The following is a 26,047-nucleotide window of genomic DNA, read 5'->3' as shown; positions in this document are numbered from 1 at the left end:
CCAGTCCTTTCAAAATAAAGCATGTGCATATTAAATTTCACATGGAAAGTGAAGAAATCTCCTTAAGATAATAAATCATGCTAAATGCCTCAGTTTGCCACTAATTGAAGTTGCTTAACTTTTGCTTAAAAATTAAATTCTTTCCAAAACAATTCTTCATTGAGCCAATTTTTTTTTTAACCTGAGAGTGATAATATGATCATTTATGGGAATATGAGCAACTTTCTACTTACAGTGAGTGAGGACCAGTGAACAAGCGTTTATATTTACACCACACAAAGAGTTCATCAACTTTGGCTTGTAAGAAGGTCGAGCCAGTGATCAACAGACGGAGCCCCTTTGGGTTTAAAATGATGTGGTCTGGCTCCTTAGCGCTGGTCTAGTTCCTCGTTCTGTGCCAAATATATCTGGCTCTCCAAGGAAGTCCTGTTTGTGAGAACTGAGAAAACAGATGAGCAAAATGCATCACAGGAAACGGATGATGTCAAGGTTCGAGTTAATTCTCACTTTTTGCTACCAGGCAATCTAGCAGCAATGTTTTTGTTTGCTATCAAATGTGTTTCTAAGGCTGTGCAACTATCCTTCTACCTCGCCTGCAATATCTCTCTGCTTCTATTTATTATATCCTGCTTCTTTCACCTCCTCTGTTTGCACAAGGACTAAATATTTCATTTCTAAAGGAAATACTGTTTGCTCAAAGTGTCTGCCACTAGTTGTGGATTTTTTTGAGCTCCTTAGTCTAACACACATGCTGTCATTGCCTGGCAGTTATATCATCCAAATGTAATGCTTTAAGTAAATGATTTCAGTATAAACCTGAGAAATAAAACGGAAAGCTGCCTCAACTGCTTTGGAGAGTGATAGCATCACCGTTGCTATGGCATACACTGCCGGGGCGTCGTTGAAAGAAATGGTTTAGAGAAATGTGCTTGGCTTAAAGCTTTCGATTGTTGTGCCACAAAAGGGGCAGGATTTTCTTTATAGACTTTTAGTGTAATAAGAGATATGTTTGACGACTGCCTTTCATATGCAGAACTGTGGGTATTTGTTTGGTAATCCACATATTTTTTGTGCTCAGCTTTGAACTATCACCATTATCAAATTGGTATATGAAATTTTGAATTTCAACATTGATCCATCAATTTTCTTTTGCTTATCCAACTCAGGGTAAAGAGGTGCTGCAGCCCACCCCAGCTGTCACAGGGAGAAAGGCAGGCTCTGGACAGCACACCAGTGTGCCGCAGAGCTACCTCACTGCACTGTTTTTCTTGGTTGTTTTGGTTTGGTTTTGTACCTTGTATTAAAGTTTACAATTAACCATTTATGTGTAAATGCCTATAAATTTACATTTAAAAATGGATAATGTACTAGCAGAAAATTGCCAGCACATTTTGTTTTGTTTTTTTTAGGTATTTATTTTTTATTTTCTTGTTTGTTTGTCTGTTTGGTTGTTTTGTTTTTTTACACCTTCTGATCTTTATCTTGTAAATTAGGGGGCCGTGTCCTCGGTCTCCTAATCAGATTAACCTAGCGGTGCATCACTGTTTAAAAACACCATGACTTTTGTACAGTCAAAATGCTGACCTTGAAGAACTGACCTTAAACTAAAAAAAAGAAAAGAAACAGGAAAAAAGGTTAACCGTTGGCCTCGACCATCTTTTATGTACAGTCTATCTATGGTGGCGTGGTGGTCAGAAATCGTCTGAAGTCTGTTGACTAAGGGTTTTGTGTTTATTAATATTATACTATTTTCTTGTTTACGCTGGTTATGTATTCTGTTAAGATTTGCTAGTTGTTAGGTTTTGGCCCTGCGGTTCAGTCAGTCTCTGTGTTTCCTCCGTACGTTTCTCCCTGCTTATCATACCCGGTGTTTGCTTGCTCTCCATCTCCTTCAGGTTTGTTAGTTTGGTTCTTAGTTTTTCCAGTTTAGGCTCTTTCTTAGTTCTATTTTTGCCACCTTCGTTTTTTGTTTATATTTCTGTTATCATAAATAAAGATCACTCACATCTAAGTCAGTGCCTTCATCTTGGGTCCTTCATTCATAACTCCACACGGCTTGCCCCGCAAACCGTGACAGAAATGACCTAATACTGTATAAAATCACAAAAGGATTTACAAAAGAAGGACAATGTGGCAGTAGTAGGTAACATACTAGATGCTGAAAGGATTGAGAAGTGTGATGATTTGCTGGGAACTAAGGACTCTTTAGTGCTAAGATGGATTTCTGAACTACCTTAGTTTAGTAAAGCTATCTAAACGTAAGAAGACTGCAGTTTTCTACTAAAACTTTACAGTTAAGCATTTTCTTCAAGCGCTTCATAGAATCTTTTAGCGGAGAGGAAAATAAAAGTCTTCCTGTGTCCCCGAGGCATTAAAGAAAAATGTAAACTCTAAAGTGGCCCCCGCTACTTCACTGAACGTTGAGAGACAGTGAGGTTGTGGGGTTAAGCGTCTCCCGATGACTCATTTCTTGTCAATAAGCTGTTCATCAGGGGAAAACAGGGAGGTTTTGTCAGATGGAGCAGCTCAGAAGCAGAAGGATGAAGCAGCCTGAGCTTTATATAGAGGCTAAGGGGATGGATATTGACCTTTAGTGGAATCAAGAAGTGGATTCTTCCCATTTGACAGGACGTATTCTATGGTGTTGGAATGACTTTAATCTGTTACAGGAGGATGGGGGAATTTATCTGAGATAAATACAGAATGCCTCTGTCTTTTTGTCTCAGTGTCCACTTTCTATAGTTTTGTGTCTGTGGGGAAAATCCTTCTTATTTTCCTCAGAACATGCCACTCTATACGAAGCATTGCCCAAACAGGCAAAGAATAAAAGTGAAAATCGGGGAAAAAAAAGATATAGAAGTATAAAAATAGAGCAAAGCAATAGAGGGACACATGATACTGAACAAGAAATGACTTTTACATTTACATTGTGTTTCTTTTTTACTCCTGATAGGATTACCGTAACCAGGGTTCAGAACAGAGCAAACCAATTTTATTGCAAAGATAAGGAGGTGTGAAAGAGAACAAACATAAGCTCAGAGGATTTAATATTTACTTTAGTACTTAATGATAATTTGTCTCTAAGAGAGCCTGAGAAGCACAGAAATGTGTGAATGCCTAAATGATTCAATTACAGCGGCACAAAAGTGACATCGCTGTATAATATAAACAAGTGTGGATTCAGTAAAACTACAGTAGAGTGCTTTGGAGCCATGTCAAATACTGCAGAGTGGTGTTATACACCCCAGTGACTTACTTGCTGCTTTGCATTTTGTGGGATGTTTACATGGGTGAGAAGTGGCATTATGTGTAATGCAACAGTGATTAACAGTTTTAGACCTTCCACTATAAAGCAAACGAACATCTCCTCACAGCGCCCTGTGACAGCATGCGCAATATGTAGTATAGTTCCCATCTCACATTGTGCTATTTTAATACTTTTTGAAGCCAGCAAAGGTCAAACAATCCAGTATTTCACAATGACCAGAGAATTCGTTTTTTTATTTCTTACTCTGTGGTGATAATCATCTTGTGACCTTTCATTTTTATCTTGCAACCAGACTTTAATCTTGCAATCCAAGGTACTTTGAGTCCTAAATTTGAAAGGAAAAAAGGACTATAGCACTACATTGCTGACATGCACACATTTCTTTTTGTTTTCAGTCTTTTGCTGGGTGTAAGATACAAAACACTTAAATGGCCTTTATTGCAGTCTCTTGGAGGCTTTGACGTGAGTTAGAAGCGTGGCTTTAGCTCATGAACGTGTAAGTTTTTAATTAGTTTTAATAAAGTTTGTAACAATTTACACTGTAAAAAGTGACTACCAGATTTACAGTCAAGTCCATAGGTTTTTACATAATGATACATGTCTTTTCTTTTCTTTCAAAGTGTTGCACAAAGGTATTGGGAATTGCAGCTCCTCTTACACACGGCATCGCTGTTTTTTTCTCTTGTTATTCCATGAGAAATTAAGCTGATGTAAGATCTGTTGATTTCAAGTGCTGAAATGGCATTTGGTATCTTTTCACATGAATTCCCAACATGAGAATTGTGCAGATGCCAGTGAAGGAGGCTTTTAAGCTGAAAAACCAAACCTGTCAAAGAGACAGCCAAAATGTTAGGGGTGAACAAATCTTAAAAAGAAGGAATGACAGTGACCAGGCTCAGCAACACTAAAAGGCTTGAAAGGCCACAGAAAAACCATTCACAACATCTTAACAAGTCAACAAAAAAACTTCAGGAGGTGGGCTTACCAAAGAGCACAATAAAAGAGATGCTGTGAATGAGGTTTAACAACATGGTGCAAATGACAGGTTACACTCAAGAGCAAGATTAGATTAGACGTTGCCAAAAAACGTCTACAAGAGGCCAAATGTATCGGGACAAAGAAACGAGGTTTTCTTTGCGAAGCAATCACCTGATTTCAACCCAGCAGAGCGTGCTTTTCAGTTACTAAATTCAAAGCTGGAGCCAAGAGACCCGCAAACAAGCAGCAGCTGAAGGTGACTGTGGTAAAAGAGTTGTCAGAGCATCTCAAGAAGGGAAACGGCTTTCGGTGATGCCATGGGTTCATGAGTTTGACTGCAAAGGATCATCCGAGCATTAAAAACAGAGTTAATTTTATTGACCTAAAATCTGTGTCATAGTTTTCATCAACAACCATTTTATTTCTGAAAAAAATACTAAGCTAACAAAAGATAATAAATAAATAAAAACTCCTGCATGAGGACAAAAACTGTGCTGAAATGTATTGACACTAAATAAAATATTTTGCAGCTACACGAGCCAATGCAAAGTAATTAAGTTGTTTAGAAAGGCAGGACAAGTTTGGAAGTGATCCAATATCAAGTAATATCCTTGTGCAGTAAGGTTAGAGGCACACATTAGCTCTGGCTGCGGGGAAAGAGTGCGACTTTCCTGTTTCTCATGAAAACGTGCCAAAACATCAACCTTAGGTTCAGTCTACTATAATCTTATGTAGTCAGCTAAAACAAAAAGAATTTAGACGTCTAAGTAATAATTAAAACTACATGAAATTTTAGCCAAACACTAAAATTAAAAAAAAAATGCTGTCAAAGTTAATACTGCTTGAAAACAGTCCTAATGTTTAACGTTGTTTGTCAGTCCAGTTATTTTTGAGCCTCTGGAAATGAAAAACCATGAATGAAAGTGGCTCTAAGTCCTAAACAGTGACAGACAATCGTAATAGTACTTTGGTGTTATTATTTTTGATTTACCTTTAACCGTGGCAGTCTACAGGCAAAATTATGAACCTAAGTGCATCACGTTGAGGCAGTGATTTTGGAATACTAAGATTACTTCACTGGTTAGATGTTGGTTTTCATTTTTGGGGATGCGAATATTTGTTAATTGTGGAAAAATATACAGTCTCAGCTTGGCTGCCTGCCTACCTATCCCACATTGATCATCACCCTTCAGTTCACCCCACTGAATGAACGCAGCTCTGTTGTTACTTGAGTGAGTGAACTAAAATCTTGCTCTCCAACCCCCCGGGCACACCTGCCTCTCTCTCTGTCTCTGTGTTCTTGTTCCACTGTCTAACACTGTATCTCCCACTGATGCAGTTACAGCTGAAATCACAGCACAGCCCTCAGCTTTAACTTCTGTGCGTGGTGATTTTGTCAGACAACTTTGCAATTATAAAATCCTTGAATGTTCACTGTTGATTACTACAGATAAAAATTGTATTTGTGACAGCCGGTCACATTCAAAAAAAAAAAAAGAAGAAGAAGCATCTCAAAATCACAGTTCCTCCACAGTTTGATAAATCAAGGCTGGTTTTATTTTTATCATGTGTGCCTTGTTTTCATGGAAGATTGGAAGAAGCATTATCCCAAAGTACAACAGCAATAATATTAAAAATGCAGTCAGCCACATCCCGGAGTGGGATAAATGAGAAACTCCATGCAGGATGGCCCTGACGTTACCTGTTAGGGCTTTTGCCATTTTCACAGCATGCCTCCTGCACGCTCACCGAAGTGTAATGTACTGTACTAAACCTACAGACTCGGGCCCCGCAGTCTGCTAGGAGAGCTGTGAAAAGCATGATTAAAAGTGCACCGTCGTAGTGAAACAGTGAACCGTTTGTTTATAGATGAGACATATAATTATGTTACATAATCACTATCATTATCAGTGAACACATTGGGGGGGGCGGGGGGGTTTAACAGAAGTTAGTTTTTTCCCTTAATTTGCTGCTCTCACTAATCAGTTTGAACTCTGTGTATCATCGCTGGCTTCTTGATCTGGCACATAAATAACAAAACATAGTGTTTTCATTTTGTGTAAATGGGAAAATTGGGAAGGTCTACTGTGCAGGCGGAATTGGTAAATCGCATTATGAAAAGGATTGACGATGACACAAGGTGATGCACTTACCTATCTGTTTCTGTTTGCAAGCTTTTCTGTTTAATAGGTTGAGTCTGTGCTGTTGTGCATTTATTCTTTCATCTCTACTGTGTTGTTGCAGAAGTTCCTCCGTACTGCTTCATTTCTAGATTAAAACAACTCTGGGGGATCAAAGACTCTCATTAGGAGGCAGATACAAATCCCACAAAAATGGCTATATGTCAGGAAGCCACACATTCGAAACAAATTGCACAACGAGTCCAGAAGGATTTTCCAAGTTACTCAATGTGCACTGCCCTTTCCTGCAAGTAAATCACATTTTTTTTAAGTAACAGCCCTTGAGTGCTCTTAACATAAAGTAATCTAAACGCAGCGATTTCCACATATTGTGAATATCACCGTGAATGTATGCTTCCCCTGAGCACACGAAGTATTTCCTGCCATTTGTTTTCTTTAAACCGTGCAACATTACATTCACCTCTACCTCATCTGTCTCCCACACCCATGCTGCTTTGGTCCAACATCTAATCTTTATTTTGCTCATCTTGACCTGGGAGTGATAAGGACAAGCTGACAAGATCAGCTTCATGTTACTGTCTGTTAACTGCTCTCGCTAACTTGCTGCTGTGTTCTCATCAGTGTGCCCTTTTTTTCCCACTCTGTTGCTCTTCTATCCCATGCGCCTCTGTTTTGTAGGAAACTGATTTAAATCATGTTCACTGGCTGACCTCATGTCAAGATATGCAGGGGCGACGCTGAGTCGGTGTTAGAAGGGGAGACGGGGAGAAAGCATGAGGGAAGGAGGTGAACGTTAAATAGACTGAGGGCTAAGGTGCAACCAGAAGCATAGACTGTCCTGAAGCTCTTAGCATATTTGAGTACTATGGCACAGTCCTCCAACAATATAAAAGACACAAAAACATACTAACAGGCAGAAGGCGAGATCACTATACCATAGAAAAGTGACTCACTCAGTGTGTATAATCAAACCAACAAACCAGTAATGAATTAATACGTAACAGGGATTTAATTATATGAACATGTGTGCATGAGTCACCCCTCTTTTCTTTACATTTTGCACAAAACATGGGAAATAGATGCAGTAATTTATTGAAACCATAAAACTTAAATCCTTTTTGTGCCAATTCCTTACCATTGTTGCCTTTTAAAGGGCCTGTCTGCTCAGTTTTGTAAGCAGAAGCAGTTGTGTTCAGCTTCAGTTCACACTGTTGAATTAGAAACCTGATTTAAAGCAATGGAAAAAGCAATGAAAGGGTCACAGGAATTTATACAACTGATTTGGTAAAAGCATAATAAAAAATATTGCTGTAGCTCTTACTAACAGTTTGCATTCTGTATGACTTCACTGGCTTCCTGATCTGGCACACAAATAACAAAACATAGCATGTTCATGTAAATGGGAAAATTGGGAAGACCTACTGTGCAAGAGGAATTGGTAGATTGTATTATGAAAAAGACTGACGATGATACAAGAAAAAAAAGATATTTTTTGTGTTTACTGAATGATGTGTTTAAAAGATTGAGTCTGTGTGCAGTTATGTATTTATTCTTTTATCTCTTCTGCGTTGTTGCAGAAGTTCCTCTGTACTGCTTCGTTTCTAGATTAAAACAACTGGGAGATCAAAGGGTCTCATTAGGAAGCAGCTACAAATCCCACAAAAAGTGGCTATATGTCTCCATAATAAGCTCCTCCTTTGGCCATTTTTATCTAAAATCTGGTATATTATAACTGTAAAACCATATAACTGTAAATGTGCCTTTTTAATGCCAATTCGTTGCCACTGTTGGCTTTTAAAGTTCCCACTTTGTTCATTTTTATAAGCAAAAGCTATTGTGTTCAATTTGACTTCTCATTGTTGAATAGGAAACATGTTTTAATGGTGGAAAAAGCAGTCAAATGGTCACAGGAACTCATAAAACCAATCTGGCTAAAAACTTTAAAAGCTCTTTCTTTTTTGGATGCAACTCACACATGCAGTTGGTATTAAAACACACATCGGGAGATGCGGTGCTTACCTGACCTGCTCTCCTACCTCGTTCTGAAAGAACATCCATTTTTAGGACGGTCAGATAGAATAAGACTAATAGGTAACACAGGATGCCCTTTATGTGTGTGTGTGCACATCTCTGTTTTAGTGCCTTTGCTTTTGGTCAATTTTATTCATGCGGCTCATGCATGACTCGCATTTACACACTCCCTGTCTCTCTTGTGGTGTGTGAAATCATAGTCAGTGGTTTGGTTTGATGTTTACAAGGCTGTACAACAGAAAGTTCCCTAGAGCATTAGCAGATCTTAAGACTTAAGACGTCCTTTTCATCAGTGGTCTCCTTTGTGTCGCTATCTTTCTCCAGTTTACCATTTACATTTCTTTTTCCAGTCTTGTCTTCATTTTTTCCTACTGTGCTTTTCTATTAAGTGTTTTTGCTTTGTTAAGTTCAAACTTTATTTGACCTTCACACAGTTCTGGTCTTATATGTGGAAACATGCATTCAGAGTAACCTTTGTGAACAGTTGGTAAGCAGCCCTGACAGTGAGATGGATGATGGATTTGGGGGTTCTTGACAGGATAGGACAATGATATTGCTCTGTGCTCAAACACACACACAAAAAATGAAGTACAACTTTGTAATAAACAGGTTCCCTGCCAAATAATACCAGGATATTCAAGTTTGGGTTTTTTCTTCCTCTTTCATTTTCAGAATTTCATCCTCTTCATTCAAAACCTCCACACACTTATTCGCCTTTGTTGTTAAGTACAGGTCACACTGGTTTCTACTTGCTATTCGAGACTGGCAATGGATGTTTGTGGGCAGGAATGTTGGACAAAAAATTATTTCAATAGGTAGTTGGCAGTAGATTTTTTTTTAATTAACAAAGGGTTTATAAATTGCAGCTAAAGCCTATTATAGATATATAGTCTAAATGCACAATTAGGGAACATTTAGGTTACCAAGCCTTTAAAAATTCATATGAATGAAACAGAGTCCAGGGGCATGTTCAGAAGGGGGGCATAGGGTGCCCCCAGCCCTTGGCTCTGTCGACGTGGTGTAAGCATGTAGCTGAGTTTGCTTTCAAAGCTGCAGAGTCATGGAAATGGCTGTAATCATGTTTTCTCTGTGAGGCACCAAAGCTAAAATCCATTCACAGTATTATTAGTAGTATTACTTACTTTTATGCTCATGCTAGTCTGATGTAGGGTTAAAAACTTCCTGAATTGTTAATAGTTGAGGGATTGGAGGGTTTGTTAGATTAAATGATCTTAAAGGTTAGAACTGAGATGGACACAAATTGAAAATACATGTTTCTGTTACTGTTGCTGGAAATGCAATACAGCAATACAGCAGTACACGGGCAGTTATCTTTCTGTGTGTTTCAAGTACATTTGTACTATCTGCATCTCTCGTGTTGCCCTTAAATAATTCAAACAACCTTAAAACCAGTTCTTTACTTGTTCCTCAACTTGTTCTTTCTTCTTCTCATACAACAGAGACAAGAAATTTCTGAAATCTAAACTTTCATGCCACCCGCAGTGGAGAAACTGTGAGACTACAAAAACCGGATTGTTGAGACAAAGAGCCCAATAAAATGGCAGCAGGCTTGGCAGAATGTGTTTTATGCTTTTTGTGCGTGTGTGTTTCTCATTTGAGACCAAGAATATGGGGATGCAGACATTGTTTTGTGCCGTTGCTTCTTTATATCTGCATTTTTTAATAATGCACGATTAAAGAACTGCAGAGTCTCCTCCATCTGCATGAGCCCCTCGTGCTACAGTCAATCACAGATTTAGAGCGAATAAACTCATGTGGCTGGTCTCATTCCTTTCATCATATATAACATTTTCTTTCCCAGCAAGGTTTCTCTCTTCTAGCGTGTTCTAGTGTAATCAAATGTGGCTTTTAGTGTCATTTATTTGCCTACGTACCTTCACATTAGCATTAGTGAGTTTTTGGCTGCCACAATGTGTAATGTGTAATACTTCCAAATACATTCCATATATGAACTGAAAGGCAGAAACTGCATTTCAGGAGTCTTTTGTAAACATTATAAAAAATCTAATTATGCTCACCCAAATTGTCATTTTTTTTTCCTGGTGTTGTTTTATTTGATTTGATTTCTGCTCATTTTCCTCTTCAGTGGGTCCATAAACGCTCTAATGCATTTCTGTGATTACTTAATGCACACTGAACTGCTTAAGTGTGAAATGTGCGGCACATATTGCCTTGGCCTTTAACTGCAAAGTTAACACTTTTGATTGATGCTCTTTCAGCGAAAGTATAGCCAAAAGGTCCACTAATGCATACAAGGCCAAGTACTTCTGCCGCCATGTTTTTTTTCTCACACAAAACATTTACAGTGAGTGCCTCTACGTAGCAGCTGTAGGGTGATGCAGTGAAGTCATTCTTTTACTAGATTTACTAGGATTAAGTATTAGTAAGGTGGACCTCGAGCAAGTTCCTGAATCTATAGTAGCTGCAGAGGTGTTATTATATACCTGACCTTGTGCTCTAGCTGGCGAGACTCACACTGACTGAAACGTAACAACAATACAGTCTTATATCATTATTTTCCTGCCAGAACATTGAGTACGCTGACATTTTCTTCAGTCACTGAAAGGTGGGCCAGGTTGCTTTTGAACTTTAAAGTGCTTATCTAGAACCTCCTGCTCAGCAATACCTGCCCCAGAATCTCAATTCCTTTCACCCAGGTGACACACATATTATGTGTCAACTGTATCAAGCCAAAGCTCATATGCCATTCAGTATTCTGAATCAGCTCTTTTTTTATGTTTATTTTTGCCTCTCATCTTTCTAACCTTTGTACCACAGCAAAAGTGAACATTATGTCTCAATAGCAGATCTGCCCTCCAATATCCTTTTATATCCAGTTGCAGCCACCTGCCGTGAACACGGGTATTAAAAGCAACAAAATCGAACACAGTTGCTTCAGTTTTATTGGTAATGAAAAGAGGGCTGTCTGCCCGACATTTGCCAGGACATAAAAATATAAGGTAGCATTTATACGTAACCTTAAATTATAATGTCCACATAAGGGTAGGGTCTAAATATGGGAAGCATTCAGATATTGTAAGCAAACACATGAACAGCTTGTTTCCTCTAATATAGAAAAAAAGGCTTTTATGAAACCCAAGCCCTTGACGACCCCGCCTCAATGTGGGTGGGGTCGTCATATAACATTGACAGAAACACAACACAATAATGGCGATGGTATACCTGCTGCTAAACCAATGGTAAACGTCTACATCTCATCATTGGACCACAGCGTTGCCTCAATGCCAGGTTTCAAAAATGGCAGGTTTGATTCCTGTGAAGGAGTTGCTCTCAAGACCTATTGGCTAACGTCATTCCCTGACCAATCAGTGAATTGCAGTCTAATGAGGGGACAATTTCAGCCAATTTCCCATATATAACTATAGAAAACTCTAAAAACCAAGTCAAGTCAAAACCTTCCTTTCCGAGTGGAAATACTGGTGGAAATAAGAGATTGTAGAATCAGCGGAAACACCCTTCAACATTATTATGAGTATTAATGTTGCATGGTTTGTCCATCACAGGGACAAGTTTTTGGAATGGCACAAATATGACAGCCAGCTGATCCGAGCAGAGTCAGGCAAACCATTTTATATATTACATGTCTAAAAATATACATCTGAATATCAGATTTTTACATCACCAAATATCAGTCAAATGGGTCTTAAAAATCCTGTTTTTATGTTTTACCTTGTCTTGCTATAGCTCCTTGTTGCTCCTTTCTGATGAGTAGTGATCTAACCATTAAAACCGTTAAAAAACAGATTTGTCAGACCAGCCATCAGTTCACGGAAATTGTGGGTTTGAGCTGAAATGGATACCTGAGTGTGACGCACTGAGAGAAAAAGGAAGAGGATGGATTTAGCTGCAATTTAAACTCATGATACACAAGATCAAAAAATAACCTTCGGAAAGTTTTCATAATAAAATTGACAGAGCATATCTGAATTAATCGTGGTACAGGACTCTTGCAGTGCATGTTTCGACCTGTCATAAAAGCATTTATATTTTTAAAAATGATTGCATATAAATAAGAAACATCCAAGATCCTAATATTGTGCATACTGGCTCATTGTCAGCGAACAGCTGTTAATGATATTTGTTTTATTACAAAACAATGAGGCGGGGCGGGGATTCCCCACATTGTCGTCTACTGTTGTTTCCACCAAATACAGGGAAATTAAAGTGAAATTGCAAAAATCTGCCCCCCCAAAAAAAAATTTTCCTGCAAATATTTAATATTTCAGGCTTTAAGGGGTTAATTTATATATATTACATAACATTTAAATTAATTATTTCACACCTGACTTGGTTTAGTCAGATGTTAGCAAAAGAATTAAAGTTTTCTCTCTGCCATTCAAACATCTTGCAATTAAAAAAATGCTGACAAATAGTGTCTAAATTTCTGTTAAGAGAAGGAAAACGGTTTTTCATTTGTTGGACGCACAAACAGTTGCACAGAAGCACAAAGCTCTTTTTGATCCTAAATATACAAATATGATTCAGTAGAGATCAAACTGAAGACGGTCTCAACATCTTTAGGGCACTTGAATATTTTCAGGTGCCTGGAGTGACGACTAAACTCTGTGTCTTCTGTTTCCCTTTCAGGACTGGCTGAGTAAGTTTGGGTACCTCCCACCGCCTGATCCTGTGTCTGGCCAGCTTCAGACCAAGGAGGCCCTGACCAAGGCCATCAAAGCCATGCAGAAGTTTGGAGGGCTTAAGGAGACTGGAGTCTTGGGTATGTGGCTAGGTTGATTGCGAAGCTCTGCTCTACGGAAGGAGCACTATGGCTGGTTTTATATGTTCACTGATACCAGCGTATGTAAGAGTAAACGCCTGCGGAGGAAAATATAAGGTATGCCTTACAATAGAACGCATTCCTACCAACAGAAAAGCAACAGAGGCGAATCAATAACGCTTTGACACAATAACCACCGAACAATAAAAAGGTAGCTTTTATTTCAGTTCTTATGTACTGAAAAGCATTATATTGCACAGCTGTCTCCATGTCATGAGACACCTTGTAAGCATAAATCATTCTTGCTGCCGCACCACAGAAAGCAGAATTACAGTACTGCTATGTACCTACTGTACTGTATGTGATTGATAACACTGGTATGTCTGAAGCGGAGCAGTATATTGATTAGTGTGGGTTTTACTGTTCGCTCTCATGTGAGGCCCTCATAGTTTCCCGCGGTGCATATTGGCAGTCTCACTCACTCACACAGACAGCAATTCTCCTCTACAAACAAAACTCTTTACAGGCTACTCCCTCGCACATACACAAATATAGAAGGTAGAGAACAGGATACTGTATGTGAATAATTTGCTAGCCTAAAGCGCTGCTTCTCAAACTGTGGGGCGTGGACAGCCATCTGAGGAACATGATGTGATGCTAGGGTGAAGCTGAACATATTTAATGAATATTTATTTAAGTAAGACTCAATTATTTGGGGTAATTATCAGTAAAATGACCCTTTTTTGTGCTTCTGTAGTGGGGAATGCCAGAAATAACTGTGGATTTGGAGGATGTTAAACTTCTTCCTGGGATGAGATACAGTCAATCAATCTTTATTAGAAACTCAAGATCCAAAAAAATGTATAAAGAAAAGAATCAGTGTCCTAGAAAAATACATAAAGTTACATAATATTGTTCGGTAACTTTGTGGTGATCTGTTGTTCAGACAAAGCATCACAGTTTCATTCAGACATACCCTCTACTTTATCAGAGATAGCTCCAGCGCAGGCACAGCATTTCCTATACTCGCAAGATTGAACAGATGGTTCAGGTATCAGCACAATCCATTTTAGTGTCTCGTCACTGTGCAGAAATGCTGCTGTGGTTGTGGTGGAATAAAAAGAGAAATGGGGTTCAAAACGTCTGTGACAGGTGCCTTCTCCTGGATGTCCATCCGAGTAATCTCCACGGGCCGCTCCAGCGTCTTGGCTCTGAGTCCGGGCAGCCTCTCTTTCTTAAAGTGGCCAAAAGGCCGTACAAGTTCTTGGAGGCCTGCTGACTTCTGAAATGCAGATCATGACTGCGCTACATGCGTATCCATAAATATCACTAGTTCTGACGTAATAGGTTTGCTATCACGACTTTTACTCAGTAAATGCCTGAAGGGGAAGTTGGGGAGCATGTATATGTTTTGGCCCAAATGGCTTCTTGCAGCCTTTTGTTCAGTCAGCTGTGTACGTATATGTGCTCATACAGTGTAACATGACTCTCAACTACTGAAGCATTCATTTTCAAACAGATGTTGAACAGTGATGGATCACATGTCCTTATTCATGCGCAAGCATAAAATGCATTCATACACTAGCTAATTAGTTTTCTCTAAAAATAACATGGTAACTGTGCCATGTATTTGAATTAGTTTATATATGTGCATGTATCTCTTCTGTCCTGCAGACCAAGAAACACTAGGGCTGATGAAAACACCCAGATGTTCTCTGCCTGACGTGTCCGAGACAGAGGGGACAGTGGGACGCAGGAAGCGAAGCTTGAACCCTCAGAACAAATGGAACAAGAGACATCTATCCTGGAGGTAGGGAAAATTAACAGGACGCTTTAAGGTCACACGCAAGCGTCGCCCAGATACAATAAAACCAGCGAGTCCACAGACGGTGAATCCTTATTTTCATTCCCAGTGAGAGTAGCTATGTTAAGGCAGTAATGTATAATACAAATATGAAACCTAAATAGGAATCATCCTAATGATCAAAATAAATTCCCTCTTTCTTCAGATGTGATGCTTTTATCTGTCTGTAACCATATAGATAAATATTAGCTTTAAGGGATTTTTAGAGGTTTGTATGAATTTCAAGTCCTGCAAATGATGCATGATCCTTTTTTTTAGGACCTAGACCTTATTCTGTAAACCAGGGGTCCCCAATCCCAGTCCACGAGGGCCGGTGTCCCTGCAGGTTTTAGATCTCACTCTGGGTCAACACGCCGGAATCACATGATTAGTTCATTACCAGGCCTCTGGAGAACTTCAAGACATGTTGAGAAGGTAATTTATCCATTTAAATCATCTGTGATGGATCAAGGACACATCTAAAACCTGCAGGCCCTCGTGGACTGGGATTGGGGAACCCTGCTGTAAACGGTTACAAACCACTGAAAGCTTAGAAGTGCACCCAGCTCGTGAGGCTGGAAGGAACATGCCACTGGAAACATTTGCTACTTATATTTGACTGTTTTAACTATAATATAGTAAAAATCCTCTCTCAGTCTATTTAAAATGATTTCCCATCTGTGCATGCTTTATTAGAACAGATTAGATGTCCCTTATTAAAGTGGAAAACTTTGGTGTTTTTAATTGACTGAGAGTATTTTGTAAAAATAAATAAATAAAAAGAATACATCGAACTTAATATAATCAGTAAACGTGTCTTTCTTATTAGATCATACACAAACCTTTGTGTAAATTATTCATAAAGTTTTCATAAATGAGACAGGGCTTTTATTTTTTTTAAGTCTTCAGATTTAATACCGATGCCTTTTTTATAATTCCTAAAGAGAAGGGTCACAGTCTGCTGTTTATACAGTACATGATAAGATAATATGGGCATGTTAAAAGCAGCTGGGCCATCTGTCAGGGATCCAGCTTAGTGTTAAACAGCAGAGGAGGAGGCGGTGAAACATATGGTTGGCCTGAGCTGGTTCGCACACGCCATCGGGAGATGATCTAAGGTAGGTGGTGTGTCAGCCGGTTTGTTTTAATCTGTGTGTGCTGTGCAGCAATAGACATCAACCTAAAGAGCAGTGCAGGGGAAGGGAAAACGAATAAATAAACATTTTGGTACTACATATGCACACATAAACAAAGAGTAACACCCACGCTCTTCACTCCCATGTGTGGCTGGATTTTTTTCCCTTTAGAGATGGGAGGTCTTTTGATAAATATCCCCGAATCACCCTCTGCTTATTCTCACCCACTGATATTGCTGTGATATTGGCCTGCAGTGAAGCTGCTGATGGAAGGAGTCAGCCAAATTATTATTTTATATATGACATATTGGCAACGCTATACTTTATTATATAGGGTTGGAATGGAGGTTGTGGAGTTGCTAGTCTAAGTATTAATATTTTAAAATGGAAGAGAATAACAAATAAAAATTTGTCACAGTTTATCAGTAGAAATGTCTTAAAACTGCATTCTGTCTAATAGCCTGCAGGGGGAGACTCTTCTGCCTGCAAAAAGAAGTCAGTTTGTATAAAGGTCTGAGGGAAAATGACTCCGCTGCTCTCTTAATCTATTATTAATGCATTCGTGTCCTCTGAGTTACAAAGCTTAATTGACACAGAATGAGATTCAGTTTGTAAATTGTGGCCCGGTTTAGGTAAAAACAGATGAGAAAGCAGGGTATGCTTTGTGACTAAGCATGCTTTTCCTTCCCTTGATGGCCTAACTGCTCAAATCAAGGCTTTTCAAAAGATTCACACACCAATGAGCAGCAGCAAGGTGTCTGCGTGAACTTAAAATACAGTCTATGCATGTAGTACAAGTACAGATTTTACACTTGATTTTAGACATGATTTTACGTTTGCGTTATAGAGCTTGAGAACAGGCTCAAAAACAGTTGAGGCTGGTACTGCTTTGTGCTACTTTCATAGGATTTTGCAGGTACAAACTGTTTTTTGACAGCTGATTTCTAATTATTTGTAATAATTAGATAAATACAACATAAATATCAGTATGTGCATATGAATAAAGTAGCAAAATATATGTGAATGTTAATCAAGGGTTTACACAAAGGTTTCTTTGTGTATGATCTGTTGGGTAAACAACTATTGGTTGGCCAAGTGTTTTTATGTCACTTAGCATACAGTAGTTATAAGTTTTGCTTTAGGGAGAGTGTGGCATGCAGGACAGATGGACCACAGCATCCTGCAGAAGGATGATGAAACAGGCAGGGTAATAGATCTAAGGTAGGACAGAAGGAAAGCAAAATGAAGCAAGAGGTGGTTGGAAAGCAGGACATCAGGGCACTTGAGGATTGAAGAAACAGGTCGATAAGCAGGAATTTTCCACTGGTGGGAGGGCTGAGCGCGCAAAAGGGACTGTGGGTGAGCCGTGATACTTAATAGCAGAACAGAAAGTAAAGCAGTGTGTAAAACGGAGTTAGCAAGATGAAGATGTCTGGGTAATTGTGAGCTGCACAGTGAAGTATTTGATTATAACCAATGTCATCCAGCCTTTTTCTTAGCTGTGTATCCAGTTCAGGGTCATGGGTGGGTGGATAGCTCGTCAATATAATATTTTTTTTTTCAAAGATTAGCTTTTATCTAAACTTTATGAAGAAAGCTTTATTTTCACCGTGTGGTAGTGTGGCCCTAGATGTAGACCAGTCGATCCATCGGCCTTTCGACTACGCCCACAGCAAGGCTGATATTTGTGTTTAGGAAGGAATTTTTTGTTTGTTTGTTTGATTAGAACACGAACTATGATAAATTTAGTGAGTCATTAATTTCGATTCCACCAGTGAAGTAGTACTGCGTAGCCAGCCCACATTTTAAAAGGTGTGAGAGCCAAATGTGACGTAGTGTTACATTTCCAAAAAGTGAAAAGTGTAATTTCCGTGGAAGAAAATTGTGCCAGGAGCTTTCCACTTTGCTACATTAATAACAGATTACTAACTCAAGTTGATGTTGGAAAATCATCCAGACTTTATTCCCAGGGATTACAGGTCAGGTTTATCCAGCCAGAATCAGCTGAGGAAAGTAAGCTTCTTCAGCAGGTTTGTGGCAGCAAAAGCAGCTGCTCAGACTGCAAGACGGATGAGTTCAGGTGGATGAATCACTTGTCACCGGAGGCAGAAAGGTTACAGCTTTTTGATAACAAATTACCTGGTGACTTTGTCCCTGTGGCATCTCCTTGTTGAAATAATCCTCAGTTCACTTGGGGCTTTCGGTCAGAGATACAGCCTTTTTTTCAGGGGTGGGGTGGGTGAGGATGTAACTGCACATGGGTGGGTGGTTTAGGGGGACAAGTGGGGTGGGGGTGGTCCGCATAAGGTCTCAGATGACCTGGAAAAAGCAGTTGGCCGCAATCCAGCAGCACACCGCATTGAAACCATGGAGTCAACATCTGCTTCTGGGGACCGGCATGCACATAGCTGTGAGGTCCTGCTGTTTTATGACTGGAACATTTTTGCTTTTTTTCATATCACTCAGTCTCTCTTTTTACTCTGCTTCTCTCCATCCTGCTGCTGCAAACCTTCTGCTGTCAATCACCTGCTTTATGCTGCCTCCAGCCTGGCCCTAGTTGGCTCTGTGAAATAAGGCAGCTTCTTTTTCAGTCCAGTGAAGCCACCTTTCTACTCGCAGCTCTCACATTTGTGTAGCACCATAACGCAGCCAAGATGTACTGAAAATTGAGATGTACAGACTTGGTGTCTTTTAAAAAGAAGAGGAAAAGAAAAAAGAAAAGAAACAGCCTCTGGCTTCTGCCGAGAAACAGATGGGGCAATTATTCAGGTTTTATTATAAATGCCTGTGGATTATTTGTTGATTTCAGATTCATTCACATCTAAAGAGGCTTCCATATTGCATGGTTTATCAATAAAGCTACACAGTAAATTGATATAATATTCTATATAGAACAACTGCCTCAGGCATTGGAGTTACCACTGACATTTTTCATCCAGGTATTTAGCTTAATGTAAAAAATGCACGGATCACTGCTTGCTTCTGTATTGATTTGTGTGCCAACTTTTTCTTTTTTGCCGTGATATTATGCTTCGTATAATTATCCGACTTGGAAAATCACAAATTCAAACAGTCTGGTATTTTTTGCCATCTCTGTTTAGCACCAAGGTCACCGTTTTGTTGACTCGAGAACATTTAGGTTCATCGCCAATAAATGAAGCAAAGAGTCACTGTCCCAGTCACTTGTTCCTCGATGGGATCTTAGACAATTAAAAACTCTAAAACACTGTTAAAGCAGAATCTCAATAGAAAAAGGCAATATATTGTAATTGAACTTCCTTTTTTCTCAGTCCAGTATTACTCTGGGACAATATTGCATAATGGAGTTTGTAATGGCAAAACTAATTTCCTTCCTCATTACATATTTATGACTTAGATTCGCTAAAGACTTTGAAGAAATGCTATTTCACAGCCATTTTTCAAAGAATGAAGTTTTCCGTTTGCTAGATGAGATGTAAAGCTTGAAAATGGGAAAACATCTTAAATCCCCTCAACCATTTTATTTACATGGCATCCAGGAGGGTGATCACATTACTCTGCAATGAGTAACTTTTCCATTTTCTTGTCATTATGTCCATTATCTTAAATTATGAGAAGTTCATCTCACTGCAATACACATGGAGCCAATTAAAGATGTTAATGTATGTATAATATATCTGTCATGGTTGGTGAATGCTTTGGACCCAGGGTGCAGACCTGAAGCCAAATTAACCCTTTATTTAAGTGAAATTGGGACGATCCAACAAGCAGCAGTAACCCAAATCAAATACTAATAGCAGGGATAATTAGGTAATTAGTTAGTTAATTAGTTAATTAGCATGAGGCAATTACGAAAAGAAGACACAGGTGAAGAGAGTCAATGAATGAGACAAGGAGAAGAAAATCCAAACACAATGCACAGAAGATTATCTGGTAAAAGACTGAAGCAGGAAGTAACTAAACAGGGGACACAGGAACGCAAACTTGACAAGGAAGGGCGGGAAAAAAACCTCGGGGAAAAAACAATAAGGAAACTCAACCAAAGAAAATAGAAAATAAGCTTAGAATATGAAGAACAATATATAGAACAGAGCATACAAGGAATATAATAACGCACAAAAATAAAATATTAAACTCCAAGCTTGACTCCAAGCAAAGACCTGTCAGTTATTTGCTGTTTTTCCTCCTTAAACTACTTTTGAGCTGCTTGTGTCTTACTAGGCAGGTTTAAATTAGCCCAACTAAATGCGTTTACCACTAATGCAGAACTTAACAGTCTTGTTACTGATTTACAGGGGAAAAGTGTAACACTACAGGGGAATTACACTCAGGGTGTAATTAAATTGTCTTTGAAATTACAATGAAATTAAATTTACTTACAAATACTTACAGGTAGGTAAGCTAGAGTAAGGGGCTAACAACTAAGTTTATTTCACAGGAAACAATTTGTACAATTTCATAATGATTTTGCAGAAAATCAGTCAGTGTTTTCATAAATCACATGGTAAATATGCTATACTTTTGGGCTAGGTATAGATATGGATGATAATAGTTATAGGATAATAGCTATAAAAACGTCTGATTAATCCAATCCATAATACAACCCAGACCCAGAAAAATGCAGTGTACTTAAGATGCGGAAATATTGTTTGTTTTTCCCCAATATTACCAAGAAACTGCACAGTACTTAAAAAACTACTTAAATTTACTTACAATTTAATTATTTTTTATTGCCTGTAAAATACATGAAGTTATGTGCTACTTAAAAGTACTTAAAGTGTGTCTTTTTTATTTGTTTCCTATTATTATAGCTACCAAATTTACATATTTGTAGATGAAAATAATTATTATTATAATTTTATATCTAATCCATTGAAATTACTTTTAATTACAGGGAAATTACACCCTTTGTGCGGGCCATACTATAAAGTGTTACAAACTGAGCTTTATATATATATATATATATATGTATATATATATATATATATATATATATATATATATATATATATATATATATAGATGGGGAAATAAATCTCGAGTGAGAATACTTGAGTGCCGGATTGGTGTTTGAAAAGCTGTTTTTTAAGCAGTAATATTCTGTGTGCTTTTATGATTTAAACATGATCACATCTATAAATCTAATGACTGAATGCCTGAAGATAAGCTCGGCTACTTGCATATATGATTTCTTCGCTTGCTTACACTCGTTTCTCCATCATTCGCTCCCCTCTCTTTGTTTTCCCTTCAACTATCCTCTGCCCGCCACTTAAGCTCCGCAGCAAAAGATCCACAGCCTGTCCAGCACTGCCTGCTCAGTGTGCACTTTGATGTTAGCAGTTCTTTCTAAACCTGTTCTGTTTGATTGATGTGTAAACGTCTGACAGTACACTCCGTTCTCAGGTATTTATTTGTGAGTCGATGATGCACACTCAGGAGCTCTGTTGCTGCTAAACAGCCCTTCAGCCGCTAAGCCTCTGATGACTACTGTTATACGCTGCTGCCAAAAACTCTTACATCTGCACTTTTTGTTGTTGTTTTGTTTTTACAAACTGCTGGCTCATGCGCTTATCACTCTGTAACTGCTCGTGAGTCACGGTCTGACGATTTCAAGAAAACAGACATTTACGGCACGATCACACGGCCGTTATCTTGATCATCCACAAGCTTATTTTTTCAATGCTGACCTGAAAAATCCTTCAGTGATACGTGTGATTCCATTACTGCCCTTAAAATCCCAACCTGATGCTTTGAACACATTACACATTGAACAACTCGGGCGGAATGGATCGTGGTTATATGTGAATATAGATAACACTATATATTGCACCCAGGCTACGACCTTTTCTTTTCTCAGATGGTGCCATTAATCTTAGCACTGCAGGGATTGGAAAGTGATGATAATAAGTCCTCCCTAAGGGAGACTGATCTCTTTACAGGTGGATGTGAGAATTGAAGTGTGGTTTAATGAGCAGCTGCGGCAGAATTAGTAATGAGTGTTGGCATAGCTTTCAGGTGGTGTTTGGGGCCATGTGGCAGCAGATATGATGCCAAAAAAAGTCTGTAGACCGCACAGCTACAAATAACAGCCAGACTCAAAGTGTGATTCTATAATTTAATATCCTCCCTGCAATTAAAAAAAGGGGAAAAAGGAGGGCGAATGAAGAGTTTTTATCCCAGCTTATCTGGTGTTGGAGACATGCATGTGTGTTTAATTTGTATGAAGATATATTAAATACTTTTAAAAAGTGTATACATTACACATTTCTAAGGTCCCTATAATGCCCAGGCTCTTTGTCTACGGTACTGTCACTATCAGTTTCAAAAACACACGAGTTGATCCTTTTGTTTTTTAGTTGAATCTATGAAAAGTGTCAAAGATGGTTTAACAGGCATAAAATAGTATTTTTTCACCAGCAAGGTGATTCCCAAAGATATGTTAGTCTGCATATTTCAGCACGGTGTGCAGTGTGTCTGTAAAAAATATTGAGACAACTGGAGGACAAAAGAATTCGTAGCAGATGAACAGTAGCTGAAAGTCATATCCTTAAGAAACGGGACAAAATCCAGCAAAGACTTGACACAGGACCTGAGAGATGCATCTGGTGTAACATTTCATCCATCTACAGCAGATTGGTGTCTCTCAAGAAGCCATTCTTAAGAAAGGGAAACATGGAGAAAACACTTGGGTATGCTAAATTACAGAGGACTTGGACTGAAAATCAGTGGCAACAGAGAAATCCCAGTTTGATTTTTTTTTTCATCATTGTCAGCATGTACAGAGGAGGTCAGGAGCAAGGTCTGCAGATATTTGTAAAAAGAATAAATAAATAAAATAAAAAGACTGATGCGCTGTCAGTGTTTAGGGTTGTATTTCAACCTGTGGTGTTGGGGATTTTGTCAAAATTGATGGAATTATGAACACAGAAAAGTATCATCTGATTTTGATTCACCATCCAGTACCATTTGGAAAGCATCTGATTGGTATTGATCCCAAACACACTGTCATTGCAGGAAAAGCATACCTGGATAGAAAAACACATCATGGAGCTCTATCAGTCAAAGACTGGCCTCCCCAGCTCCCCACAACAGAACAACTGAAGCAGTGTAGGATCATCCTGGCAGAGAACAAAGAAGGCCTGGAGAAGTATTCTTGAAGACTACTTTAAAAAAAATTACAAGACCTATACTGCAAATGTGTCAATAAACCATTGCATATATTTCCCATTTCCATGGCAAAATATAAAGAAATGAGGGGTGGCTCAAGAATTTTGCATACTACTGTGAAAGGAAAATAGTTACCCTCAAATGTTAATCTAAACATACTCAGTCAGTTTACACAGCTACTGAGCAAACTACCCAATCACTTCTGATTTAAATGAAGTGAGTGATACATTAACCCGATATGACTTTACCTGGGTGGAAAATCTGTGAATCTCTTTGAGGTAAATTTTCCAAAAAGTAAAGTTAAGCTTGGGTGTGTTGTAACTGTATCATAAAGCCCCTACACTGACATGGATTTATTGAGGCCAAGGTGTTTAATAAACATCATGAAGGTGTTTACTCAGACAAGATGGACTACAGAGAAATGACAACCGCCTCATTTTTATGCCCCTTTGCACCATACTGTATGTAAACACAAGCATCACCCAGAGACTCCTCAGTTCATCTGAGATGCTGGGCAGGAATGCTCTGACCTTGGTGGACTTACCTGCAATTAGCACATATACACAGACCCATACACACTCACTCACTTACAGCTCGATGCTACGCACACATTTGGATATTTGGACACTTACACACCGTCGCGCTTCCCCATCTTTCATTCTCACAAACATCCACCCAAACGCGCAGACATACACAATCACCCACCCTCGTCTGTTTGAATTAGGTCTAATAAGCAGGTGAATTGTCTGTGGAGGCTGAGCCATTTGCAGTGACCTTGGCTAACTGTGGTTAGCAGTGAGGCTCAGATGCTCAGGCAGCATGAACAAATGGACTGCACAGCCACATTTTCCCAAATAAATCAAGGCAAGAAAAATTCTGCACTACTGTACACTGCAAGTTTCCCCACAGAATAGATGATCCGATTAGATTTTGAGGTGACTTTGCTGCATACATTTGCATATTAATAAGGAAAATCCCATTTTCAAGCTGCTATTTCCTTATTGCTTTAAACATTGTTAATGCCGACCATGTGTTTTGCGACAACATGTTGATATAGACATATTTGCTAATTAATGAACCCATTCGCATCACTGGATGTGTTAAAGGCATTGTGATAACAGCAGAACAGGCAGCTCAAGTGTTCGCTGCAGTGAGGATCAGGAGTAAATATCTCTTGATATGGGCTGAAACTATTAATGTTAGCTGTCAAGTCCTCGAAGGGATTTCATCAGAGAGGTGTGATGTTATAGGTGATAGTTTCTGTTTTAGACTTAAGGGATAAACATGCTCCATATTCATTATTACTCCACTGGATATTTTTTCCCCTGCCAAGTTACAAACCAAGGTGAATATAGGTTTTCATATGTTTTGTGCGTGTAGTATCAGGATCACACAAAAACACTACAAAACCGGATATCGTGAAACGTGGTGGGAATGTGAAACAGGGAGAAAATGAATCAGGATCACTTTTTTTTTAAATGACAAGACATTGGTGTTGACTGAGGATGCACTTTCAGAGCGCCCGTCTAGTTTATACAAGGGTATAAAGAAAAATCATTAAAGAGATTCAGTGCTATTAACCCTCTGAGACTTAAAGCCTATTTTATAGTACTGCAGTTGTGTCCATTTGCGTAGGTATTTGCCTACGCAGATGCTGTGCGGATGGGTACTGTATGCAGCCTACGCAAACGTGCCTGTGTGCAGACCAAGGTCAAATACTGATGTTGAAAGGTTCACTGAGATTTTTTTTTAAACAGCTTGAGAAGCGCAGACTTGCCGGCATTGGGCACTTTTCATTGTTTTTTATCACTCGTATTCATTTCAGCTATTTTATAACTTCTTTCTTCTCCGCGGCTGGTCGCTGTGAATCGCTACAACAAGGTAGACGAAGGTTCGTAAACCAGCGTGTTACGCTATGCATACTTGGGACCAACAAAAAAGCATGCTTAAACCACGAATCTTCGTCATTGATGACCCAATCACAGCATGTGATGCAACATGGGGGAAAAAGTCAAAACCTTTGATTTGTTTAAGCTAAAATTTAAATACATCTAAATTAACATGCGTAACAGCACAAATGCTTTCATTTATTTATCTTTTAGTTCATTTTCTATCAGTTTTGAACTTGATGATGTTAGACTGTATTGTGGGTTAGAAATGGTGCTACTAATCCACAATAGTACAATAAAAAACTTGAATACAATTAAACTGGGTTTATTATTGAAACTGTCAATCAGTCACAATTAGCAGAGCGTTATGGCAACAGGCCAAAGAGCAATTTCTGCTATCTGATTGGCCAGGTCGTTCCCATCCAGCCAGCCAGCTGATCCCAGCCACCACAGGGCGAGAGGTTTAGTACACCCTGGACAATTCACCAGCCTGTCGCAGGGCCAAAACTGTGTGTTGTTTATTTGCAATTTATGCATTTAAAACTGTTTTAGAAATCAAAATGTTCAAACATAGTTTTGAGGTTTGCAGAGGCATCAATTTTGTTTCCCATAAAGGTCAGTTTTTCCTTGTCTCGAAAACATAGGGTTAGGTTTTGGGGGCTAGGAGTGAGGTCATCATCAGTGATGACTTAGACCTCAGGGTACTGAAAGCTTACTTTAAAATGCAAAAAAACTTACCATACCTTAGCCTAACTGTCCCTTCCCTTACTTTACTTAAATTTGGCAGCTGTCCCCTTCAGATTAGTCTCCATGTGCATCTCTTAACCAGCACGACTGCTATTTTTCACGCTGC

The 26,047-nt window shown here is 38.8% G+C and overlaps 1 protein-coding gene across 1 annotated transcript in view; it reads left to right on the top strand.

Moving 5' to 3' along the window:
• mmp17a (matrix metallopeptidase 17a) overlaps positions 1-26,047 on the top strand; it is a 99,948-nt gene that overhangs the window by 48,780 nt on the left and 25,121 nt on the right. Inside the window, exons 2-3 of the mRNA XM_026174043.1 lie at positions 13,048-13,180; positions 14,855-14,990. Of these exons, the coding sequence (XP_026029828.1) occupies positions 13,048-13,180; positions 14,855-14,990 (269 nt within the window). The remainder of the gene's footprint in view (positions 1-13,047; positions 13,181-14,854; positions 14,991-26,047) is intronic.

Source organism: Astatotilapia calliptera, chromosome 7, assembly GCF_900246225.1.
Source record: "Astatotilapia calliptera chromosome 7, fAstCal1.2, whole genome shotgun sequence".
Classification (NCBI taxonomy): domain Eukaryota; kingdom Metazoa; phylum Chordata; class Actinopteri; order Cichliformes; family Cichlidae; genus Astatotilapia; species Astatotilapia calliptera.
Note: the sequence above shows the minus strand (reverse complement) of the source record. Positions and strands in the feature narration are given on the sequence as shown.